This window comes from Aquarana catesbeiana, linkage group LG06, assembly GCF_042186555.1.
Source record: "Aquarana catesbeiana isolate 2022-GZ linkage group LG06, ASM4218655v1, whole genome shotgun sequence".
Lineage (NCBI taxonomy): Eukaryota > Metazoa > Chordata > Amphibia > Anura > Ranidae > Aquarana > Aquarana catesbeiana.
In genome coordinates, this window is record NC_133329.1 from 34,688,385 (window position 1) to 34,713,639 (window position 25,255).

General features: G+C 43.4%; 1 protein-coding gene across 1 annotated transcript in view; it reads left to right on the plus strand.

The window, feature by feature from the left end:
- The window catches only part of LOC141148295 (up-regulator of cell proliferation-like), a 34,089-nt gene extending 9,279 nt beyond the window's left edge, over window positions 1-24,810 (plus strand). The window contains exons 2-3 of the mRNA XM_073635588.1: window positions 7,250-7,523; window positions 17,100-24,810. Of these exons, the coding sequence (XP_073491689.1) occupies window positions 7,472-7,523; window positions 17,100-21,325 (4,278 nt within the window). The 5' untranslated portion in view covers window positions 7,250-7,471 and the 3' untranslated portion in view covers window positions 21,326-24,810. The remainder of the gene's footprint in view (window positions 1-7,249; window positions 7,524-17,099) is intronic.
- The last annotated feature ends 445 nt before the right edge of the window (window positions 24,811-25,255 follow it).

Below are 25,255 nucleotides of genomic sequence, written 5' to 3' on the forward strand. Positions count from 1 at the left end.
CAGTGTCAGGTATCCTTACAGAGTAAAATCCTCCCTGTCGAAGTGGTGGTGCAGGACATTCTGGGGGAGGTTGGGAAGATTCAGGGTCTTGAGAAAGGCAGGTGACAGCAGGAGGCCTGGATAAGGGCGTGGAGGAGTATCAGGACTCTGTAGCTGCTGCCTGTTGATCTCGGGGTGTGCGGCTTTTCTTTGTATTCTTGATTCACTCCCCTAGATTTTCAAGATCAAGTATATTTTTGATAAAAGGCTACATGCATGGTGATGGTGATGTTCCTTAGTCTGGCTCTCCCGTAGGGATTGTGTTGTGCGCAATTTGGTTTGTACCATTTATTATGTTCTTGTTTTGTATTATCATATTCAATTATTTTGTAAATATGTTTTATTTATTTATTATGGTTTTATTGTATATAAGTTATTGATTGTAAGATTTTTCAATAAACAAAATTAACCCCTCATAATGAGCACAGCAAGTATACAGACCTGGGAACTCAGCACGTGGATGGTGGGAACCCCTCATAATGGACACAGCAGGTGTACAGACCTGGGAACTCAGCACGGGGGTGGTGGGAACCCCTCATAATGGACACAGGTGGTGTACAGACCCGGCAACTCGCTAAAAGAAGAGTGCAAAATCTGGTGCAGCTCTGCATAGAAACCAATCAGCTTCCACATTAAATTATCAACATTTGAGGCCGGGTTCACATACGCTGCAGCTGTGGTTCAAAGCATCGGGTGCATCCCTGTTCTACGAATCAGGTCCGAACCCCTTTTTAAATATGGATCACGCCCACCCTGAAGCTGTGTGAACTGGTCACACTCTCCTGTCATGCGTATTGGATGCAGGGAAACCTGCACCCCATTCGCATATGTGTGAACTATGGATGAGCTCAGGCGTGTTCGCAACCGCACGTGCAGAGCCCGCCAGGTAGTCAGGCGGTGCACTTACAGGACAGGAAAAGCAGCATCTTTGGAGTGGTGAAGGAGCGGTGTATACATACGCTCCTTCACCGCTTCTGCCCATTGAAATCAATGGGGCAGCGCGGCTATACTGCCAGCAAAGCGCTGCTGCAGCGGTGCTTTGCGGGCAGTTTTAACCCTTTTTCGGCCACTAGCGGGGGTTAAAACTGCCCCGCTAGCAGCCGCTAAAACGACGGTAAAGCAACGCTAAAAACGACGGTAAAGCGGCCGTTTTACCACCGACGCCGCTCCCGTCCCAGTGTGAAAGGGGCCTAAGTGTGAACCGAGCCTTTTTTAACAAGCTGAAGTTAGAAGCTGATTGGCTACCATACACAGCTGCACCAGATTCTGCACTCTGCAGTTTTAGTAAATTAACCCCAATGTATCTTTTCCTGCTTGCTGGAGGAGAACAATGTCAACAAAGTCTCTGCAAGAAAATAAAATAAAGATAAAATATCTAGATCAAGGATGACATAGGTCAGTGTCAGGATTGGGGTGAAGGCCAGTGTCAGGATTGGGGTGAAGGTCAGTGTCAGGATTGGGATGAAGGTCAGTGTCAGGATTGGGATGAAGGTCAGTATCAGTCTGGTTCAGGTAGGATTTAAAAAAAAAAGTTTTTTGTTAAGCTCCAGTGTCAGTCAGTGTCAGCTAGAGACAGCATCAGTGTCAGTTTGTGTCAGCATCAATAAGTGTCAGCTAGTATCAGTGTCAGTCAGTGTCAGTTAGTGTTAGTGTCAGTCAGTATCAATTAGTGTCAGTTAGTATCAGTGTCAATTTACGCAGCGCTTTTACATATACATTGTACATTCACATTCACAGTGTCAGTCAGTGTCAGTTAGTGAAAATGTGATTCTGAGTGGTAGGGTTAGGGGCAGTGTGTTTTAAGTAGAATAAAAAGGCACTGTAGTTTCTGGGCACTACAATGGGTACAAATAAGAAATAACATAGATATACTGTATGTGGTATCACTGCAATCATCAGAAGGAGAATTAATTTGGGGTTGTCTCTTTGGTGATGAGTTATGGTAACCACAAGAAATATACAGTTAAAATTAAAAAAAAATTTTTTTTTACTATTTTGGGTCAGTTTTCTGCTAATAATCGGAAAAAATAACAAAAAAAAAAAAAAACAGGCTACAGTATATCTATTACTATTCACCACAAAATGAAGGCCTGTTTTGTCCTAAAAAAAAATAAATAAAAGTGGTATAATCCACCTGGATCCATGAAGTGGTTGCAATGATATGTACGGTTATAGTAACACATGTCAAAGTTGCAAAACTGGTTTCAGCCAATAAGGGTAAATACAGACAAATGCGTTTAAATCTCGCAGAGCATTGCAGGGAGTCTGCTGCCCATCCCTATTCAGTAGACTATGTAACGTTCAGCAGTCTTGCTGCCCACCGATCACTCAGGCTCAGTTCACATATGAGCCGCATGCGGCTCACAGCGGGGGTCCGGTGCGTCCTGGTTCACTGTTTCAGGTCCGATTTCAGCTTTTTGGGCTGAATTCACACCTGAAATGGGCCAAAAGATGCACAGCGTTTTCTGCGTTTTCCCAACCTGCAAAAACTCATTTCAGGGAGGTGGGCGTGGCTTAAACCATGCTACATATTGGGTTTGGCTTAAATGGGGTGTGGTTTAATAGAGTCTGAGATGACTTACATAGTGCAGAATGTAGTAATGTTAAATAGGGAATATACAGTGCGGAGTGTATGGCGGTGGGTAGTATGTGCAGGAGAGGAGTGTGGTGTGTACAGAGGTGAGTAGTATGTGCAAGATGGTGTCAGTAGGGCAGTGGATGCTGTCAGTAGTTCGAAAGAAAGACAGAGGGATGGAGGAAGAAAGAAAGAGAGCGGGATGGAGGAAAGGGAAGGAAGGGCATCCCTGCATGTGTACAGTCAGGACCGTCTTTAATATTGATTGGACCCTGGGCAAAAATTTTCTTGGGCACCCTCGATGCAGTTTCGCTCTCCACCTGCTCTGAGACATACAATAAATAACAGCCAGACACAAAATCCGTATACCGAATCAGGTCAGGCAGCAATTGGTTGCCAGAGGTTACAGTGTAATATTACCTCTCACTGACTGGTTGCTAGAGGTTGCAGCACACATTATGGCTCGCTGATTAGTTGCTAGAGGTTACAGCACATGATTTCTGCTTGTTGATTGGTTCCTAGAGGTTACTGCACATCATTATTGCTTATTGATTGGTTGCTAGAGGTTACAGCACATCATCTCCTCACTGCCTGCACACCATGGACTGGGGAGGTGAGGGGATTAATAGACAGAAAACTCCTAGGGATCCTAGGACTCCTGGGATCAGTGGCAGTGCTTGGGGGGGAGGGTGTGATCAATGGCTATGCTGATTTTTTTTTTTTTTACCGACTACCAATATAAAGAGGAGTTTCAATACTGGCCACCAATGTAATAGGGGTTTACACTGACCACTAATGTAATAGGGGTTTACACTGACCACTAATGTAATAGAAGCATTCACAGTAACCACCAATTTAAGGAGGGGTTTACACTGACCACCAATGTAAGGTGGACATTCACACTGGCCACTAGTGTGAATGAAAGGATTCTACACCAAGCCCCAATGTAATGAGAAGATTTACACTGACCACCAATGTAACAGACATTTAGCCTGCGTTCACATTTGTGTGTATTGGGAATGCATGCAAAATCATTTTCCTGACACCACGGACATGTGCTGCCCTTTAGCAGATACACAGCAGTGCCATTAATTGTTAATGACACCCTCACGCATCTTCTGACATGTGCCTTGGCACTGCGTGATTTTGAAAAAGGGTTTGGGACTTTCTTTCGCATTTGTAGCGCATAGAGCAGCCCATTGAAATTAATTGGCTGCCCTACACGTGACCTACATTTTTTTATCCATCCTGTCAGTACACCTTTGCATCCTAAAACCCCTTCTGACCTCTGCACCCCAAACCTCCCCCATCCTCTCCACTCCAATCCCCCTCCCCTTTAACTCCACCTGCCTCCTCTGCTCATCTTTGCACCTACCTTCCTTTCTGTGACGGACCCCGTGCTCAAGATGTCCACCATAAATGCTTCCTCTGTTCGGTACCACACAATCCAAGACCCCTTAGCTTTCCAATTCACTAGTCGTAGCTCAGTGTAGGGTAAAACATCAGACCACACCAGTCTTGGAGTACAACAGGAATATATTTTTATTTGAGATTTCACGCAAATATATACAGCAGGATGATAAAAATGTAACCAGAGACCTAATTAACATGAGCAAATTATCTAATCCTTTAAACAGCCTAAGTGACTAAGAGATATGACCTTTAGGACAGACTTGCCGTCTCTTTTAGCTCAGAAGACACAATCAACATTATCAACACAAAACTCCTTCATACAATAGCAAGGTTAATTAGAACAAACAACAATGGGTGAAATACTCTTAGAAGCTGTGGCAAGCCAGACTAGACTCATTTACATTATAGAAGACAACAGACAGGTGGCTGGAGTTGATGACATTAGCATCTAACAGTATGTGTCCCAACATTATGAATCAGTCACTATTTGTAATATAGAAAATACAGGATTCCCAGAGTCTGTGTCTCTTGGCGGGATATGGACCTGAATCCAAAGCAACACCACCTCAAGGCTCCCCAGGCATACAGCTCACAAAGAGCACCATTCCCCCAAATGCCAGGGCCCATGATCAGTCGGCAAGAGGCTAGAATTCAGTCCCCTCCAAAAGGCTCTGTCCTGGCTAGGTCTGGCACACTTACCTCTATACATCCCCTCCTTGCTCACCTGTGCACCCCAAACTGTAATTCCTTCTCTGCCTACCTCTGCACACCCCACACTACCCCCCCCCCTCCATTAATTTGCTTACCTTTGCAGAACAGGCTAATGTTAGACTTAATGACCACAGTTGTAGGCAGAACTTTCAAGCATGCCCCTTTACCTCCCCAGTGGGCAGGATTCAGTATAGATGATGGTGGATATGACCTCAGGGGGTCATGATATACATATGAATACTGCCCCTATTTACATATGAATGCTACCGGTCTGCCACAAATTGCATATCAATGCCGTCACTAGTTACATATCAATGCTGGTGTTTACATGTAAACACAGGGTCTGCAAGTGAGTCATCTGTACACAACAATAGGGCAGAGCTGGGCAGCATTAGTAACAGAGCTTCACACTGAGATATCAAGACACAGCATGGGACTAAAACTTCAAGGGACAAGGGAATTTAAACTCGGATAGTTGGCAAGTATGAGGCAGCTGCTTTGGGCCCCACAACAATGACAGGGTCAGGAAAGTAGAAAATATTGGAGGGGGGTTTCAAAATTTTTGTTTTTTTGTTTTGTTTATATAATAAAAAAAAACATTGGTGATCAAATACCACCAAAAAGAAAGCCTTATTTGTTTTTAAAAAAAATGATAAAAATGTAATTTGCATACAGTGTTGCAAGACGGCACCATTGCCAGTAGCAATTGCAAGTAGCGAAGTGGAGAATAGCAAAAAATGCCCTGGTCATGAAGGGGTAACATCTTCCAGAGCTCAAGTGGTTAAGACCAACATAGGGTTTATATTACTACATTATGTGATGATGCAGAGGGACAGTCCACAGGGACAGTCGGACCATGGAGGAGCGCCATCTGCTGGGGGAGTGGAGGATCAGGTAAGTTAAGTAAAGACAGAAGGTTTTTAATCTTAATGCATTCTATGCATTAAAATAAAAAGCATTCTGTGTGCAGCAGCCCCCCCACCCAATACTTACCTGAGCCCCCTCTCTTTCCAGCCGTGTCCACGAGTGTCTAAGCCATCTGAAACTCTCCCTCCTGATTAGCTAAGACACAGCAGCGGTGCCATTGGTTCCCACTGCTGTCAAAGTCAGTTAGCCAATCAGGTGAGAGGGCGGTGGGGCCGGGTCGCGGCTCTGTGTCTGAATGGACACACGGACCTGTGACTCGGCTCGGGTGCCCCCATAGCAAGCTGCTGATGTTAGGGGCACTCAACAGGAGGGAGGGGCCAGGAGCGCCAGCGAGGGACCCGAGAAGAGCAGGATCGGGGCTGCTCTGTGCAAATCCACTGCAACAGAGCAGGTAAGTATAACATGTTTGTTATTTTTATAGAAAAAAAATAAAAAACGAGACTTTACAAACCCTTTGAGCTGGCCATACATTATACAATTTTTTTATTCAATTTCCTTTAGATTTACCTTCAACTATGTAGTGCATATGTTTGACCTCATTTTATATGGTTTTGGTCAATCTAAAGGAAAATTGTACAAGAAAATTGTAAAATGTATGGCCAGACTTAAAGTGGACCTTTAGTAATTTTTTTCATTTTTCCATCTATTAAATCTTCTGCCTTGTTGTTGTTTTAACTTTGGATAGTAAAACATTTTTTTTTCTGCCAGTAAATACCTTATACAGTCCACTTCCTGTTTCTTGTCTGGTCATTAGCCTAGGCTTATGACATCATGCACAGGTCTCTCTCTCTCTCTGGAGTTTGCCAGAAAGGGAGGGGGTGAGTCATAAGAGGGCCAGTGAGAGCTGCAGAGCTGGAGGTGTGTCTGTGTAAATCCAGGAAGTGAACAGGCAGCAGCTTCAGCTGCCCACAGTTAAAATGGCTGCAGCCAGACTCAGTGGAGGGAGATTTCTGCAGCATATTTGGCAAGCACAGAATCACAGTATATATAAAATATTATGCAGAGTGGTGGGGGGGGAGCTTCAGAATGTTTTTATTACAAATTATGTGAGCAGACTGCAGTTCTTCTTTGAAGTACAGAAAACTCTAGACTAAACACCCGCATTGCAAGGGATACCCTTCCCAGAGTTAGGCTTTAGGATTTGTTTGGACCTTCATCCTTGAAGGTTTTATTAACTAGATATAGAACATGAAATTCTTCAGTGATCCAGTAAACAGGAACTATCTAATCACTCCATTGAGGCCAGGTTCACATACATTCAAATTGAATGTGTGTTTCCCCTCATCCAATTTGCATGACCGGCGGGTGTGACTGGCTTTCAATGGAGCCGGTTCACATAGGTCCGGGGCGGCTGCGGAGCACATTGGAAAAGGGTCCGGTGCATCTTTGGGTCTCGTTCAGGTGCAAATTCAGTCAAAAATTCAGACCTGAATCGCACCTGAACTGATAAACTGACACGCACCGGACCCCAGTCACCAACCCACGGCCGCACATATGTGAGCCCAGCCTTACAGCTGAATATTACTTTGGTGTATATTGACCCTTTATAATTATTTATTTTTTGACGTATGTTTACTCACATAGGGTCTACACCTGGGACGAGATCAATGATCACGGACAGAGCACATCAAGTGAGCCAACATCTGCTGGACAAACTTCTTTTAGAGCCCAGTGATGGGAACCTTCAGAAGGAGCTCCATTTAATTCTCCTGAACACAGATGAGAATGGCACTCTACGGTGTGGTGATCCAATCAGTAGAACTCAACTGCTGAATATCCTGAGAAAGAGTATTCCCATCTTGGAATATGGAGAGACATCCGGATTTACATCTACAACCTCTAAATAAAGAATGCAATGGTGAGCCCACAATGCAAATAATGCCATGATGAGGATGAGAGCATTTCCATGTTTTCCAAGTTATATCATCCACATGCAACAAATGGGGGAATTTGGTAAATCCCTTTAAAATTAACTAGTAGCACTACCCCCATAGGGGCCGCTGGTAAATTCTGGTTCTCCTCTAAAAGTATAGAGGTTTCCAGGCCCTGACTGGCCATATGGCACATCTGGCATTTGCCCGATGGGCCGGGGGCAGCTGGGCCACATGTCCCAGGTCCAGGATAAGGGGTGGGCAGAGAGATCACGTGCCCTGGGCGCAGCTGGTGTAATGTGGAGAGAGGGGTGCCAGTAGCGTTGCTAGCGCCAGGCATGCAGCTGCTGCCCTGCTTCAATCGCCCGCACCCATATCATTCCTTACCACCTGTCATGCTAGTAAAACTGAGCCGTGGAAGCTTCCCCTAAGGTCCTTCTTGACTCTGATGTGCCTTATAAAAAGATGAGGAGGAGCCTGGAAGGACGAACATCTCCCGCCCCAAGATTGGGCCACAATGTATACACAGTCTGAGAGCTGTGTATGGAGGGAATGGCAGTGAACTTTGATCGATGACAGAAGAGTAAAGGAGAGAATGTATGGAGGGATGTGGAGGAGAACAATCATAGAGAGGTGGAATAGGCATTGATAGAAAAGAATGATATTGACCAGAAAGGAAAATGGTGGTGGATAGGAGGGAAGGAGAATGATTCAGAGAGGAGCATGGCAAGGATGAAGGTAAAGAAGAATGTTCATGGTTCAGAGCATGTATTTATAGAGCAGAATGATCTATATCTATAACTAAAAGACCTTGAGAAACTGGCTGCTCAGTCTAAAATGCCTGGATTTTTTTTGTGCCAGTCCAGGGCTTCCCACCACCCCAAGCACCAATCCATTCACACCGGCTCTAGTAACACAGTCCAGGGTAATTTTTTAGATTTATTGCTTGCAGAGACATTAACAGGAGAGGGGCTATGGAATGGGATACATTAAAATGGTCAGTATCATCTACGAGTGGACAATTTTCTCCTTAGGTAACGTGAATATTGGACAGTCTGAACCCTCATAACTGAGGACCATGAGGTAACTTTCTGAAAGTCTAAGGCCTCACAGCTGGGGGCCATGGGGAAAGTCTCTGAACAGTACAAAGGCTCACAGCTGGGGACCATGAGGCAAGTTTATTTGGCATTTACTTTATGCAAATGCACAACTACTAGTATCCAATGCGATCTCCAGAACACTGCACAGTCACAGGAATCAATTTAGGGTCTTTACTCACAAGTCCCAAAGGACAGCTATCACCTTCCATCTTTCTCTGGACACGGTCCAGTGAGTAAGACAGTCCTTCTCCAGACCAGAACCCTTATGGTGAGGTCCTGAAACAAGCTTCCAAGATCCATACAGGTCTTCAGCCCTGACTCTGCTGAGGCCTCAGAAACAGCTACACAGTCCATGGGCTGCCTAACTGCAGAAGCCCCTCAGGCTTTGAAACCTTCCTGGGGAGAGAGAACCCAGATCTCCAGTGCTTCAGACTCTTTATCACTTTTCCAGCCACCTTCTGGACACTCATCCCCAGGAATTGGCTGGAGAATTATAAATATTCAGGCTGGTAATTTCAGACTCCCTTCTTCCAGAGGCAGGGGGAAGCATTAAAACTCGCAGCCTGTGAAACCCTGACCAGACAAAAACAATTACTTCTCCCTTGTCTACAGAAAGAGGCAAAAACAAAATTTACCTGGCATCCTACATTAGGAGGGTGCTATATCCACCAGATTAAAAAATCCATGCTGCTCATTTGGTAGCTTGACGGATATGTGCAGCAGATTCTGGTAGTCCTTAATAGGGACACTTTTACAAAATGGCGCTATTGATGTACCAAATTCTAAAATGATTACCTCCACTTCGTAAATAATAAAACTGGAGGTAATTAAAAACAACTGTAAGTTGGTGTACATAGATAGGCAGAATGTCTCTATGCACTGCTGTGTAGCTGAAAGGCATATTTTCCTATGCTATTTCCTCTCCTCCCTACCTGTCAGTAATTGTTAAGGACGCTGTCAGCTTCACAGCTGATAGTTTCACTGACAACCAAGGACACTATTGTGGGTGGAGCCTGAGACATTAGTTTCCTATTATGTCTGCTCTCTCCTTGTGATTGACAGCAGACAGTGGGTGTATTCTATAGCCAATAGCCCTAACTACTTCCAAATTCCCTCAAGGCATTTTGATATTTGCATAACTCCTCCCATTAGCCAGCCCACTGCTTGCATCAGGGCTGAGGGCTCTTGAGTGGAGCACTGAGGCAGGGTGTTGTGATCTATTCATGAAATCATTTACATCACCCTGCTGGCGCCTCCCACCAACCAATATCAGCATCCGATGATGTCACTGAATGTAAAATTTGGTTTGTAATGAGAATGGAAAGGTTTTTTTTAACACCTTCCTGTCCGGCCTGTAATACAATGGCTCTCCCATTCTCCCTGGGGGCGTGCAGAGCAGAGATCAGTAATGAGGCGTATCCCTCCAACACACCACATCTCTGATCATGGTAAAGAGCCCATGAAGTAGGCTCTTTACTATGTGATCAGCTGTGTCCAATCAGAGCTGATCACAGTGTTACTAGGAAGTGCCGGTTATCGCTATTCCTCTATTCACGCTGATAGGACATGAGTAGAGGAGAGCCATTAAGTGGCCCTCCTGACGGGGGGGGGGGGGGTCTGCACTGATAATCAGTGCAGTGATCATCAGTGCAACCTCCTCAGTGATGCCCATAAGTGCCTACCAGTGATGCCAATCAGTGCCCATCAGCAGTGCAAATCAGTGCCTCCTCATCAGTCCTGCCTACCAGTGCCCATCAGTGCCACATATCAGTGCCCGTCAGTGCAGCCTTATCAGTGCCCGTCAGTGAAGGAGAAAATGTACTTATTTACAAAATGTTATAACAGAAACAAATATTTTTTTTCTACACTTTCAGTCATTTTTTCATTTGTTTAGCAAAAAAAAAACCCAGTGGTGATTAGGTCTAGGTTCACATCTATGCGGGCTGCGCTTGATGTGTTTTTCAGGCAAGTTTTGCTGTGCGTTTTGCGTTTTTAAATCCTCATCTTTTATGTGTTTTTGCATGCAGTTTTCATGCATTTCACATTTTACTTTTTTCTCTCTTTAAACACATTGTAAACACACTGTTTATAGCTGGTTGCTAAGGAGCGAGGCGGTAAGCCGGCTGCTGCGTCCTTAACAACCGATGAGTCATCAGCTGTCAGCCACGTTCCCCCGTGACAGTTGAACGTAAAAAGAAAAATTGTGAACTAAATTGTGTCGGGTCCCCTTTGAGCCTGATATGGATTATGAGGGGACCCCCCACACAAAAAAATAAAAAATGGTACGGGGTCCTTCCAAAATCCATACTAGACCCTTATCCAAGCATGCAGCCTGGCAGGTCAGGAAAGGGAGAGGACAAGGGCCTCTTCCCGACAACCCTGAGTGGTGGTTGTGGGGGTCCGCAGGCAGGGGGCTTATTGGAATCTGGAAGCCCCCCTTTAAGAAATGGGGCCCCCAGATCCTGCCCCCCATGTGAATGAGTACCCCTACCTATTCACCGAAAAAAAAAAAAAAAAAGAAGCAGTGTAATGTTATAAAAAAAAAAAATATGGTATTTGACAAGTCCTTTATGAAAAATGAAAAATGTCCCCCGTCTTAGCTTCAAGGTGTCTTCTTCTTCCAGTCTTCTCCCTCCAGTGGTTTCTTCTCCCTCTGCTGTCTTCTAATGCCGTGTACACACGGGCGGACTTTCCGACTTACTTTTGAATGAACGGACTTGCCTACACACGATCAACCAAAGTCCGATGGATTCGTACGTGATGATGTACGACCGGACTAAAATAAGGAAGTTTATGCCAGCAGAGTTGCCAACCCTCCGAAGCGAAATTTACTGGCAGAATGAGAAAAAATTACAAACGGCACCAATTTTTTACTGTCACTGCAAAAAATCACCTAAAATTACAGTTTTCAGTGCTAAACAGTGCAAATATCAATATTTAAACTATAGACATATATCTAGTGCTATTAGCAATGTGTTTAAGTTAAACAAAAGTAAAAAAACATATTTCTGCATTGACATGAAGGTCAGGTTACTAGAACCCAGCCAGCACAGAGTTCCCTCCTTACATCAGAGTGTGCAGGATTCCCCCTTACAGTGAAGCAAAACTCCTATGTAAAGGGGAATGCTGCAAATCATAATCTAAGGTGGAACTCTGATGTAAGGGGAGGCTTTGGTGACCAGAGACCACCTTATATCAGAGTCCACTGTGTTCCCTTTACATCAGAGTTCCCAATGACATCAGGGTCCACAGATTGAGTTCCCCCTTGCACTGTAAGTGGGAATCCTGCAGACTCTGTTGTAAAGTAGAACACCAGGAACTCTGATGTGGGGGGGGACTCTGGTGACCAGAGATCACCTTTCGTAGAGTGAATACACTAAGGTAAGTGGGGGTTACTAATATAAGGGGGAAACCTTTATAACAGTGCCCCGTTACATCAGTGACCCCCCCCTCAGACTGGCGGGGCAGCCCTGTCACTGACCTCCTTTCAGGTACACCGTGCAGGGCTCAGTCGAATGCTCCAGTTTGGTGGCTCTGGTTTTATCCTACAGGAGATGGTCATAGGCTGCGGATATAATACAGGAGACAGTCATAGGCTGCGGACATGCTACAGGAGACAGTCATAGGCTGCGGACATGCTACAGGAGACAGTCATAGGCTGCGGACATGCTACAGGAGACAGTCATAGGCTGCGGACATGCTACAGGAGACAGTCATAGGCTGCAGACATGCTACAGGAGACAGTCATAGGCTGCGGACATGCTACAGGAGACAGTCATAGGCTGCGGACATGCTACAGGAGACAGTCATAGGCTGCGGACATGCTACAGGAGACAGTCATAGGCTGCGGACATGCTACAGGAGACAGTCATAGGCTGCGGACATGCTACAGGAGACAGTCATAGGCTGCGGACATGCTACAGGAGACGGTCATAGGCTGCGGACATGCTACAGGAGACGGTCATAGGCTGCGGACATGCTACAGGAGACGGTCATAGGCTGTGGACATGCTACAGGAGATGGTCAGAGGTAGTGGACATACTACAGGAGATGGTCAGAGGTAGCGGACATACTACAGGAGATGGTCAGAGGTAGCGGACATACTACAGGAGATGGTCAGAGGTAGCGGACATACTACAGGAGATGGTCAGAGGTAGCGGACATACTACAGGAGATGGTCAGAGGTAGCGGACATAGTACAGGAGACCAAATGTGCTCACTACTTACTCAGATAAAAATATATGAATAAACACCTCAAGAGCATCAAGCACAATACATAATCAATGATATTATGACCATACAGTATACGCACACTATACAGACACACTGTACAAACACAATATACAGCAGCACTTTTCATCTGAAAATCAGCCAAATCATATTGCTGCCTCCCCTCTCCTGGCATGCTTAGATTTGTAGTGCCCCAGACACATGAGGTGGTAACTCTGGAGAGGACTGGGGAGGGTTTGCCTGTACTGGACTGGTGAGCACTAGTCTGCAGGCAATAGGTAGAGATTGGGGGAGATCTCAGGAAACGTCCTCCCTTTGGAAGCAAAGCAGATCTCATCTGACACACAAAAAAAAAATCTACTACTGTACACAAGCCCATCCTCTACACTCCCTCCCTCCCTCCTGCCCACTAAGAAAAGGCAATGACTGGCACAACTGTATTTTGCTCAGCTTTGCTAATTGCTAACTGCAGGCTGACTCCACTCCTCCCCCTTCCAGCATCTCCTGTGCGGAAATCAAATAAGGCGCGCTGTAGAAGGAAGGGCGAGGGTACAAGACAAGTAGCTATGAGCAGAAGTGTCAGATAGATGATCGGAGACTCTCGGCATGCTTCGGAACTGCACATGCGCAGTTCCGAGCCGGGACCATCATTTTTACTGGCAAGATTAATAATTCACAGATTTTCACGGACATAAAAAAAATAGCCCCGTTTTTACGGGCTGCCCGTAAAAACACGGGCGGTTGGCAAAATTGATAGCCAGTAGCCAATAGCTACCCTGCGTCGGTTTTTGTCCGTTGGACTAGTATACAGACAAGCGGACTTTTCGACCGGACTCGAGTCTGTCGGAAAGATTTGAAACCTGTTTTATTTCTAGGTCCGTCTGACTTTTGGAAAAAAAAAGTCCGCTGGAGCCCACACATAGTCGAATTGTCCAACAGAGTCCGGTCTGCTGGACCTAGTCCATCGAAAAGTCCGCTCGTGTGTACGTGGCATTACTCCGGTTTTCTCCCTCCGGTGGTTTCTTCTCCCTCTGGTGATGTGTTCTACCTCCACCACCGCTGACCCACTAATTAAAAAAGCTCTATCTGTCTCAAAATTTTTTAAAAATGTTGTTTGGATACAGCGTTGCATGACCGCGCAATTGTCATTCAAAGCATTTACAGCGCTGAAATCTGAAAATTGGCATGGGCAAGAAGGGGGTGAAAGTGTCTGGTATTGAAATGGTTAAAGGCTTCATTAGTATGTCAATGGGGGGTGGAACCAGGATGGAAAAATATAAGCAGATTAACCACATGTCCACTGGGGCAATTTTTTTATTTTTCACCAGGGTAAAATCTGAATTTTTTGCTGGGAATTGCCTTACCCCCAAAAAATGATATATTTTCTGAAAGTTGATACCCTTTAGAATAAAATGATGGTAGTTGCGATTATTTATGTTGCATGCTTTTTTTGCACAACTGTTTATTAAACGCATATTCTCCAGCAAAGTAAAATAGATGGGGTGGTGTCAAATAAAGAGATACCAAACATGTCAAGTCTAATGCCGCGTACACACGGTCAGACTTTTCGGCTACAAAAGTCCGACAGCCTGTCCGACAGACTTTCGACGGACTTTTGGCGGACTTGCGGCAGACTTTCTAACGAACGGACTTGCCTACATACGATCACACAAAAGTCTGATGGATTCGTACGTGATGATGTACACCGGACTAAAATAAGGAAGTTGATAGCCAGTAGCCAATAGCTGCCCTAGCGTGGGTTTTTGTCCGTCGGACTAGCACACAGACGAGCGGATTTCTGGGTCCGGCGTAGTTACGACGTAAAGATTTGAAGCATGTTTCAAATCTAAAGTCCGTCAGATTTGCGGCTGGAAAAGTCTGCTGAAAGAACGGGGAAGCCCACACACGATCGGATTGTCAGCCGTATTTTGTCCATCGGCGTCCGTCGGACTTTTGTAGACGAAAAGTCCGACCGTGTGTACGCGGCATAAAAATTGTGTGCACCTGTAAAATTGTGAAAATTCTCCATAGGCGACACTTTATAAGCCTCTACAGGTTTAAACTTTAGAGACACTGCACACAATTGTGTTCCTATGCAATTCCTGGCGTGAAGGTCCTAAAGGTTTATAACCTGTGTGGTTATCTTTATGAACTGACTTTTATACTGTTTTATATATAGAAATAATAAAATAACTGAGTGATATAATAGCACTAGTCGTGATAAACTTCTTACAGAGCTGACCAATTAAAGCTTGGTATGCATGTTAGTGAGCTGAAATGAAAGAGTTATGAGGTAATCGGGTTTAGCATCAAGGAAATAAACCCTGAGCTTCCCTCTGTTGGTCACTTTTGGTATCCAAACTTTGGCCTGTGAGCCGAATGTGGCCCTCCACTTGCCTTTATCTGATCCTTGGGGCACTATTCCTCTCACTGATCCTAGTCACTATTCCTTCCACTCACACCAGTGATGGGACACTGGTCCTTCCACTGACACCAATGATGGGACACTTCACTGACACCAATGATGGGACACTGTTTCCCCTACTAATAAAAATGATGGTGCACTATTCCTCCCACTAATATCGATGATGGGAACTATTCCTTCCACTAACAATGATGGGACACTATTCATTCCACTGACACCAATGATGGAGCATTATTCCCCCCACTAATAAAAATGATTGGGTACTATTCCTCTCTCTAATACCAACGATAGGACTCTATTCCGTCCACTGACTCCAATGATGGGGCGCTTTTCCTTCCACTGATACTAACGATGGAACTATTCCTCCCACTGACACCAATGATGGGGCACTATTTCTTCCAGTGATCCCAATAATAGGGTGCTATTTCTTCCACTGACAGCAGTGATGTGGCACTATTCCTCCCACTGACACCAACTATAAGGCATTATTACTTTTACTGACACCAACAGTGGGGCTTAATTCCTCCCACTGAAACCAATAATGAGGCACTATTTTATCTCCTGACACCAATGATAGGGCACTATGCCTTTGCATAATACCAATGATGAGGCACTATTCCTCCCACTAATACCAATGATGAGGCACTAATCCTCTTCCTACTTATCACCGTCGCTATGTAATTTGTTGGCTCCCACTGACCACCGAGTCTATGGTATTGTTTACTCCCATTGACATTGGAGCAATTTCTACTTTTAGGCTTTGTTCACACTGTTGTGTGAACCCAGCCTAAGGGATTAAGCAGGGGTCCAGTGCGTCCCTGTGCTCAGTTTCAGGGATGAATCAGGCATGCATTTTTGCCTGAATTCGTACCTGAAACAGAGCCAATGATGCACAGGACCCTTGTGCAATGCACTCCATTCAGAGCTAGTCACAATCTCCTGTCATGCGAATTGGATGTGGAGAAACCCACATCCAATTTGCATCAGTGTGAACCTGGCCTCGCTAGCCACAGTTACACTGTCTTCAGTTGGTCCAATGCAACAACAACGTTGCACTTTTTTTTAACAGCTTTAAGAAGAAATTTGAGTTGGACCCTAAATTATAGTTAAAGCAAACATGTTCTACTCACCAACATTACTAGTAAAGTGAAGTACCTTGCAGTGTTTCTGGACGGGTCATCAGATTGATTCCTGAGTGTCTTGGTGAACTCTGGACTCTAGGCTTAGGTTGCATACAAGGCCTTAGAGTTGAGGTTAAATTGCACCTATGGTCAGACAGAAATTGCTTAGTCTTCATATAGTGCATCAGGTATCCACAGTTTTCTTTACACCTGGTCAGATTTCACCCCTCTGCCTCTAGAATCCCAAGGTGCCTTAGCATGCAAACATTGACCAGAGTTCCTGGTCAAGTCATCCATCACAATGGTGGTCAAAGAGTCAAGTGCTCATCCTTCTTTATTTAGCTTGGAAACTGTAAAACCAATGGCATGGCCAGGTAGAGGCTCTACCAATTATCAGCTGAATGGCAGAAGGGGTGGCTTAGTCCTGAGCTGGGTGGGTCTTAATCTCAAGGGGTTAGGTTTAAAGTTGCAGACCTGTATAAAGCCTAAGCCTAGGAATAAGGCTCCTCCCAGACAAACTAAAATTGATCTGATGATAAGAACAGGTGCTTTCAGGGACATAAGATTCTTCAATATACTGGTTAGTTACACATCAATGTACTTGGCCTTAAAGCATAACTTTTGGAATTTGTTGAATATTTACAAGGTATTATTACATATTTATTTCTGTTATTATTATATTTACAGAAAATAAAAAAGTGTTCAACCAATTCATTGAAGAACTGGGACTGAATGGGTATACACAGCACAAGCTGACACCTTCAGATGTTCTGAGCATCAATCAGGGGGTTCTATCAGATGCTCCTTGCCGCTCTAAAAAGGACATTTCTTGGCACTTCTTAACACGGCTTATATCACTGAATACCAATGCCAATAATTCAGCTTTCTGCTGCTCCGAAATGGATCGACGCTCAAAACCTATCTCTGGACAAGGCACATCAGTTACAAGGGCAAGGTCTGAGAGCCCCATTGATATTAGCATGTATTTATCAAAACCAAATGAGAGCTACAATCTGTCTGATTCTCTTTATTTAAGAGATGGTGAAAATGAATTGCCAACTGTCCACCCCCTGGATGTTCTATGTGCCCTCCTGAACTGTTCGAACAATTTTCTACAACAAGAGATTTTAACCAGACTGTCCATGTCTCAGTTTGCTGTCCCTCTACTGCTGCCTGCTGGTGATGGTACAGAAGTCATGTTTATGTTGTGGGCAATGAGAAATATTATGAAGTACTTTCCAACAGAAACTGGGGAGTTTGTAGAAGACAATTTGGTGAATATTCCTATGCCCTTATTCTCTTTTGTAAGACTTGGGGAATGTAAGATCATGTCCAAATCTAAGATTCTTAACCAAGTTCTTAGCCTTATCTCACACAGCTACCGTAAAGATTTTGTACATCGGGAAATGAATTGTGGTAAAAGCCCTAGAATCATATCCAATGGCCTGGTAGAGCTTGCCTGGTATTTCCCTACTAAAAATACTGGTCCCTCTTGTGCCCAACAACCTTTTGCCATTGCCAATCTACACGGGGACCTACAGGCAAACCAGAGACAGTTTAGGTTCCTAGCAAATGTTTCATCTGCCGTGTTCATACTTCTTGAAAGAGGGTCTGTCTGGGGTGAGATATATAATGAGGAATGTGATCATTTTTATTTCATAGTTGGACACCCATCCCATAGTTTCAGGAATGATGAGACAGAACAACTATTTAAAGCTTTATCTGCATCATTTTCAAATCTTAATTTTTTCTTGGGAAATGAGAAGAACCTAGAGGAGAAAATTCAGGTAATTATTCAAACCATTAAAGTAAACCCTAACCAAATGACATTGACTGATATGGCAGCATTGGGATCAGATTTTGGCTTCTGCATTGATGAAAACCAAAGAGATTGCAGGTATGCTAAACTGCACACCTTGGAGCTGACCCATGATATTTTAACTACAGCAAAATATAATGAAAATTATCTAAAGTCCATGAAAGAAATAAGAATACTGCTCACCAAAGTTCAAAATGAAAAGAATCAAACAATACAACAAGGCAAGTCCAACAAAGAACACTTCAAGTCAGAGTTAGCTGACCAAATGCTGAAGAGCCTCCTTAGGTGCTTATGGAATGATGACATCACCAATTTAGTGTATGCTTTTACTTTTATGAGCCGGGCACAGAAATTTTTTTTCTTAAAATGGATGCAGGTCCACCATCACAAAGCCTCTACAAACACTTTGCTTGAGGAAGCAATACAGAGGAACATTTTTTATGATTTAGTACACATTTATCAAGCAGAAGCCATAGTTTCAAAAGCAACAGAACACGTTCCTAGATGTTCTGAGCTGCCTAAAACTGCTGCAGATCTTCTGTTGGATGGGTTTCCACTGGTTTTCATCGGTGAAGATGCCTTTAGCGTACACCTTCCATGGATAACCAATGTCCTAACTGACCTGGTCAACAAGATAAAAGGACCATGCAGAGTAAGAGTGATATCTACATTGGGAGTTTACTGCACGGGGAAATCCAGTCTACTATATACCATGTTTGGGTTGCAGTTTCAGGTCACCAGACCTCAACCCACAAAAGGAGCCTTAATGAGTCTTATCAAAGTGGAAGACAGCTTTAAACAGAAGCTGGATTGTGACTTCTTCTTGGTGATTGACACTGAAGGATTAAGATCCTCCAAGTTGGCATCTGAAAAGGAGATATTTGAACATGACAATGCATTGGCAGCATTCATGATTGGGATAAGTGACATAGTCATCTTCAGCCTGTCCAGTGAAAATCCATTGGACACAATCAACACTTTACAAATGGCAACATGTGCCCTTCTAAGGATGAGAGACTCTGGAAGAAGACCTGCTTTGTATTTTGTACAAACTGATGCAACAAATGGTTCTTCTGATGGAGAAAACAGTAACAAAGACAAAATACAACAATGTCTTCATGAAACAATTGATCTAGCTGCTAAAGTAGTAAAAAGGGCTAGCTGTCTATCATTAAATAATGTTTTTAAATGTGACTTTTTAAGCAGGGACTGGTACAGCTTTATCCCCAGTCTATGGCAAGGAGATCCTTTCAATAGATGCATCAATTCTGAATATGCTGAGAAAGTAATCGAGCTAAAAAAGCATTTAATTCACACTCTAACCCAAAAACCAAATTATGGCAGTTTGCGGACTATACTAGACTTTATCAATGATATCAAAAGTCTGTGGAACGCTGTGAACCTTGAGCCCATTTTTAAATATGAGCACGTTAAAGAGGTTATAATCTATACTGAACTGTCTGATCGGTACAGGGAGTTAGAACGAGGTATCCACAAAGATTTGTATGAGTGGAGTTCCAAAGAGGAAGCACAAATGTCAGTATCTCATTGTGCAGACATCTTAAAAAAAGATATGTTGGAACACCTGCAAAAAAAGAAACAGGAAAAAATTGAAAATTTCAGACTCTATTTGGATTCTGACAAAAAACAATTCGAAGAAGGTTTTATTGAGAGATTCCATCTCCTTAGTAAAGAACTTGAAACCTTCTATAAAGAGAAGTGCACTGAAATCCAGATCTTAAGGCATGGCCTGCAAATGGCAGTTATTGAAGATCTTCGTGATCAGGAGTGGGACCCTGATGAGCTGGAGCCTAATTTTGATTTTGACTCGTTCTGGAAAGACAAGGTCATCCAGCTGAAGTTAACATATTTGAAAAAACTTGATATTCAGAATGAATTTCTTCAGATACTCAAAAAGGAGATGAGGGACAGAGGGGGTTTGGTTACTGAAGTTCTTAACAGCGTTAACAATTTGTCAGACTATATGGAAGAAAGCTTTACTATTGAGGAAAAACATATTGATGCAACTTGGTTCACAAGGAAAGGGGCAAAGAACAATAACAGTACCAAACCTTGGAGTCGACTGGAGAGCCTTGTTCAATCTCTGACTAAAAGGTGCAGTAAATACGCCTTGACCATGGCTAAATTAAATAAGGATTATGAGCCCATACATTGTCTAGAGATGTTACGAATGATTAACAAAGTGATCAGAAAGGAAACATTCCCCTTCACAGATTTTTTTGAGGTTGACCTGAAGCTTCACATCTTGAGAAGGGCAGCCGAGGTCTTCCAAAAAACACATGAAGCCCTTGTCAAAGCGAAAGAAGAGAAATTATTTCTGGAGAAACAGAAGTTGCCACCCTTAAATTCTTTGAAAAATATAATACAAGACAAATGCAGCGTTAAACGGTTTTGCCACCTCTGTCTCAAACCTGCTATGGAACTACACATGACGTCAACTCTACAACCTTATATTATTCGGGACCATGTAGGCGCAGTAAGAAAGAGCAGGAGGACATCACCAATTTTAGATGTGATTAGAGGCTTCCCTCTCTTTAATAGTAACAACCAAGTTTATATTGACTGTAATTTGTTGGCCAATGCTATCTCTTCCACCATGGCAATTTTTAAAAGGGTGTTACAACGTCACACAGAGATGGAATACGACAACGTTAATGCATTGATGAGAGATATCTGCGTTGTGCTGGCTTCTGAACTGTCTCTAAAACAAAGAGATATTGCAGAATACCCTTTGGAAGTCACATCCTTAACCCCACATCAATTTTCCAGCCATGTTGGCTTTTTTATAAGCCAGTTAAAAAATGAACTCCAGCCAAACAAAGACACATTCAGGATTATGGTACTTAGAGTATGCACGAAGCTCTTTGAATGTAGGAAGCAGAACCAATACTGTAAAGCCCCTTATAATTCTTGGTTTAGAAGCCACCAAAAGAACTTAAGGACATTTTGCAAAAGAAGCAAACCCAGCAAAATAAAAACTGTTGGACCTCATTCCTGGCCCAAAAATTCTTCAGCTCAAAGGATTCATAACAACATTAATGTCAAGGAATTCAAACCCCCAGCAATTTGCTAACTGGAGCGAGAACCATGTTTGGTGGAGGAGCAATGAGACGAGAGCTTACTTTGGGAGTATAAAACCAGCTATGACAAAGTTATCACAGCCTGAAATACCACTTTTTGCAACTGGAGGCTGGATGGACTCGCATAGTCAGATACCAAATTATGCATACAATCTAGTGCAACCTAAGGGCTGGCACACACCAATGCTACCCACACACTTCTGAGATTCCCCCAAGCTATCCTGCATTATTACTTTTTCCACTGCCCAACCACACACACCAGACACACAGCTTAGGGTACCTGTAGTTTGTAATCTATCTGGTCTGCTAGGCATCCATACACACAGATCTCTGCCTGGCAGATGTGCTACTTTACACTCACTAAAACTAATCTGCATGCAATCAACAGCCATGCATTGCAATTTCATACAGATTAACAACAAACTTACATCAAGCATACAGACACTGGTAACACAATGAACCAATCACACTAGAACAGGGTTCTCCAACTTTCTAAACAAAAGACCAGTTTACAGTCCTTCGGACATTAGGGGCCGAACTGTGGCCACCGGGAATATACATTGTTTCTGGCATCAGTGGAAGTAAACAATGCCCTTTGGTATTAGGGAGAGTAATAGTGCACCATTTTTGATGTCAGTGGCAAGAATTATGCCCCATTTTTGGAGTTAGGGGGCAGAATAGTGTCTCATGTCAGTGAGATGAATAGTGGCCCAAGTGCTAGATAGAGGCAACCAAAATGCCAAATCTGGCCCCCAGGCCGCAGTTTGGAGTCCAACTATACCATACCTATACTACCTAAACTATACCATTTTGGGCATTAGGCTTCTGTCACACCTGCACATTGTGGTGTATTTGTTTCTTGCTTTGTTTACATGTTTGTCACTCAACATCATAGGACAGCCCATTTACTTGAATACCCTACACGTGAAAAATGCTCCAAAGTAGCTCCTGCACCTTTTTTCTTGGCACTAAGCTTTGCATATTTTTGTGCATTTTTCACATGTCTTTAAATTGATTGCAAACAGTTTTTTAAAATAACAAACATGTTATACTTATCTGCTCCATGTAATGGCTTTGCACAGAGCAGCCCTAGTCCTCCTCTTCTGGGGTCCTGGGCTGGCATTCCTGGCTCCTCCACCCTGCCGAGTGCCCCAATAGCAAGCTGTTTGCTATGGGAAAACTTGTGTGGGTCAGATCCCGAGCTGCGCTCTGTGTGTCCATTAACACACACAGCGTGGCACTGCCCCAGCCAAGTTCACAGGCTTTTATTGACAGCAGCAGAAACCAATGGCTCCCACTGCTGCCTCCATGTTCAGTGAGGAGAGAGAGAGAATGAGAAGAGAGAGCTGCTGCACCCTGGCATGTCGCCGGATCAAGATTGCGCTCAGGTAAGTATAAGGGGGGCTGGGTGGGGAGAGCTGGGTGGGCAGAGAATATATTAAGGTAAAAAAAACTTTTAACTTTACAACTAGTATAACTGCTTCTCGCATTTGGGGTGCCATTGAAAAATAGCAATACAAGCATGATGTGCATTTTGTGAACATCTCTAGGAACGCATGCAGAAATGTGCATTTCTGTGCATGTTCCTGGAATGTGCAGGTGTGAATGGAGCCTTATGGTTTATCTTGCTTATGGAAGTACATCAAAAGTTCTAATATTCCCATTTGTTTAGAAAAGGCTCTGTACAAATTAAACTGCTGAGTCTTCACGCTGCTCTATTTATTGAGTTATAGTAGTGGGATAGACTCTAACCCTTACTCAAACACTGTGTCTTAGGGTGGCTCCTGAAGTGGCTATAGGTTATATGGACCAGTTGATTTTGATAGCTAGGTCAGGTTAAGGATTTCACAACAAGTCCAAAGACTGCTATGGGCAGGATCCATATAAGAGTTTTGTCTCTTTCCAGAAGGTTCTGTGCATTCCGAACCTACCAGTTCATATTTATGTTTATCCTATAAAACCCAATCACTAAATCTCCTATACATTTTAACATGTTAATGTCAGTTCAATAGTTTCCAATCTTTTCTAAATCTGCAAGTTTCATTAAAATGTTTAGGGCTGCCATGTTTGAAAAATCTTACTCCAGTGGTGGCTGGTGGTAATTTTTTTTTTTTTTTGGGGGGGGGCGACAAACTGTTTAGACACAGGCACTCTCCCCCCCATTTGGTTGGGTCACCCACAAAGCAACCCCCACGGTCCGGTCCGTCAGGTGAGCCTGGCAGTTACCCCATCTATGGAGCGGGCAGAGCTTTCCTCCAGGCGACGGGCGGCAGCTTTCACTGCTTTTTTGTTGTCCTCTGCTGACCCCTATTGGTCAAATATTAAGAAAGTTTAATTACTGTATGTCTAAAAGTCTTTTTTTTTTTCATTTTTTATAAAGTAGAGAAGAGTTAAAACTGTTGTCCGTTTTTTTTTTTTTTTTTTTTTTTTTTTTTTATTTACCATCTTTATCTCAGGATATTTTCCTTAGCTTTACATCCTTAAGGCTCCATAGAGAGTTGGTCAAAATCTCCTGATATGCGAATTGGATGCGGGGAAACCCACATCCAATCCGCAATAGTGCAAACCCAGCCTCAGACTTAACAAAAAAATTAGAAGATTATTTCCAATATGAGGGAAATCCTTTCTTAGACAGTTGTGATGGGAACAAGTGTGCTGATTGGAAGATTTTCTCTCTATTCCAGTTCTGGTGGCAACTCTGAGGCTGCATTCATACTTTAGCATTTTGAATTGCGGGCAGATTTGCGCATTTGAGATGTTATTCATTTGAATGACACCTCAAATCGCGGTGCGGGTCTGCCACGATTGTCACGTGATAAATCACACTGCAATTGTGGCAACCCGCATTGTGGGAAGCTTGTCGCCCAAAGAAAGTTCAGGAGCTACTTTTGGGCGACATGCTTCCCGTGATGCAGGTTGCCGCAATTGCAACGCAATTTATTGTGCAACAATTGCCGCAGACCCTTACCATGATTTGAGGTGTCATTCAAATGAATGGCATATCAGATGTGAGTCCCGTGATTTGTCATTCACACATCGGCGCTTCCAAATCGTGGACAGAATCACAACAAATCTGCCCGCGATTCAAAATGCTGAAGTGTGAATGCAGCCTAAATGTTGGATTTACCTTCACTCACACTGACATTGGTGATCGGGATGATTAGAGACTAAATCTCCCTAAGGGGGACATAGATAACAATAAAATCCTGACAGGGATTCTAACTGATCATCCTTCGATCCAAATCTGAGAAAAAAAAAGAAGTGCCTATTTTTATACTTTATTTAAGATGCTATTAGCAGCAAATGTGCAAATAAGTCAACAATACTCACATTGCGAGTAGGGAAAAACAAAATAGTAATGGCATTGAAATGCAATAGCTTAGGTTGGCAATGCACGGGATGGAAATTTCACTCATTACCAAAATATAAATGTTTATTATTCAATCTTAATATAAATAAAGCAATTGTTATTTTTGTATATTGTGTTACCGTTTTTTTTTTTTATTATTACATAATAAAAGCAAAGAGACAGCATGCCCCCTCCTTTCTCATTACTTTTAGGAATGCCTGGTGGTACCTCCATAGAAAGAGCAGAGCATGTGTACTACCTCCTGCCTCACAGATACCAGCTGTATGCTCTTCATCATTGTGAGGTTCTTTGTAAGGGAACCACAAAAAAATCAATACTGGCATAGAGGGTTTATGTGCAGTTAATTTGGTCCCTAGTTGGATCGCTAGTAATCTAGTATAGGGGTCCAATGAACCCTTTCACTAATGTGTATAGGTAAGGAAAGGGTAAAAAGAATTAACTAGTTGGGAAGGTGTTTGTGACAGACCAATATTAATGTGACACCATTAGGGGTAGGGTAATTGGCTCATGTCTAATTTGTCCCTAGTATATGTCTGAATGTAAGTTAGGAACC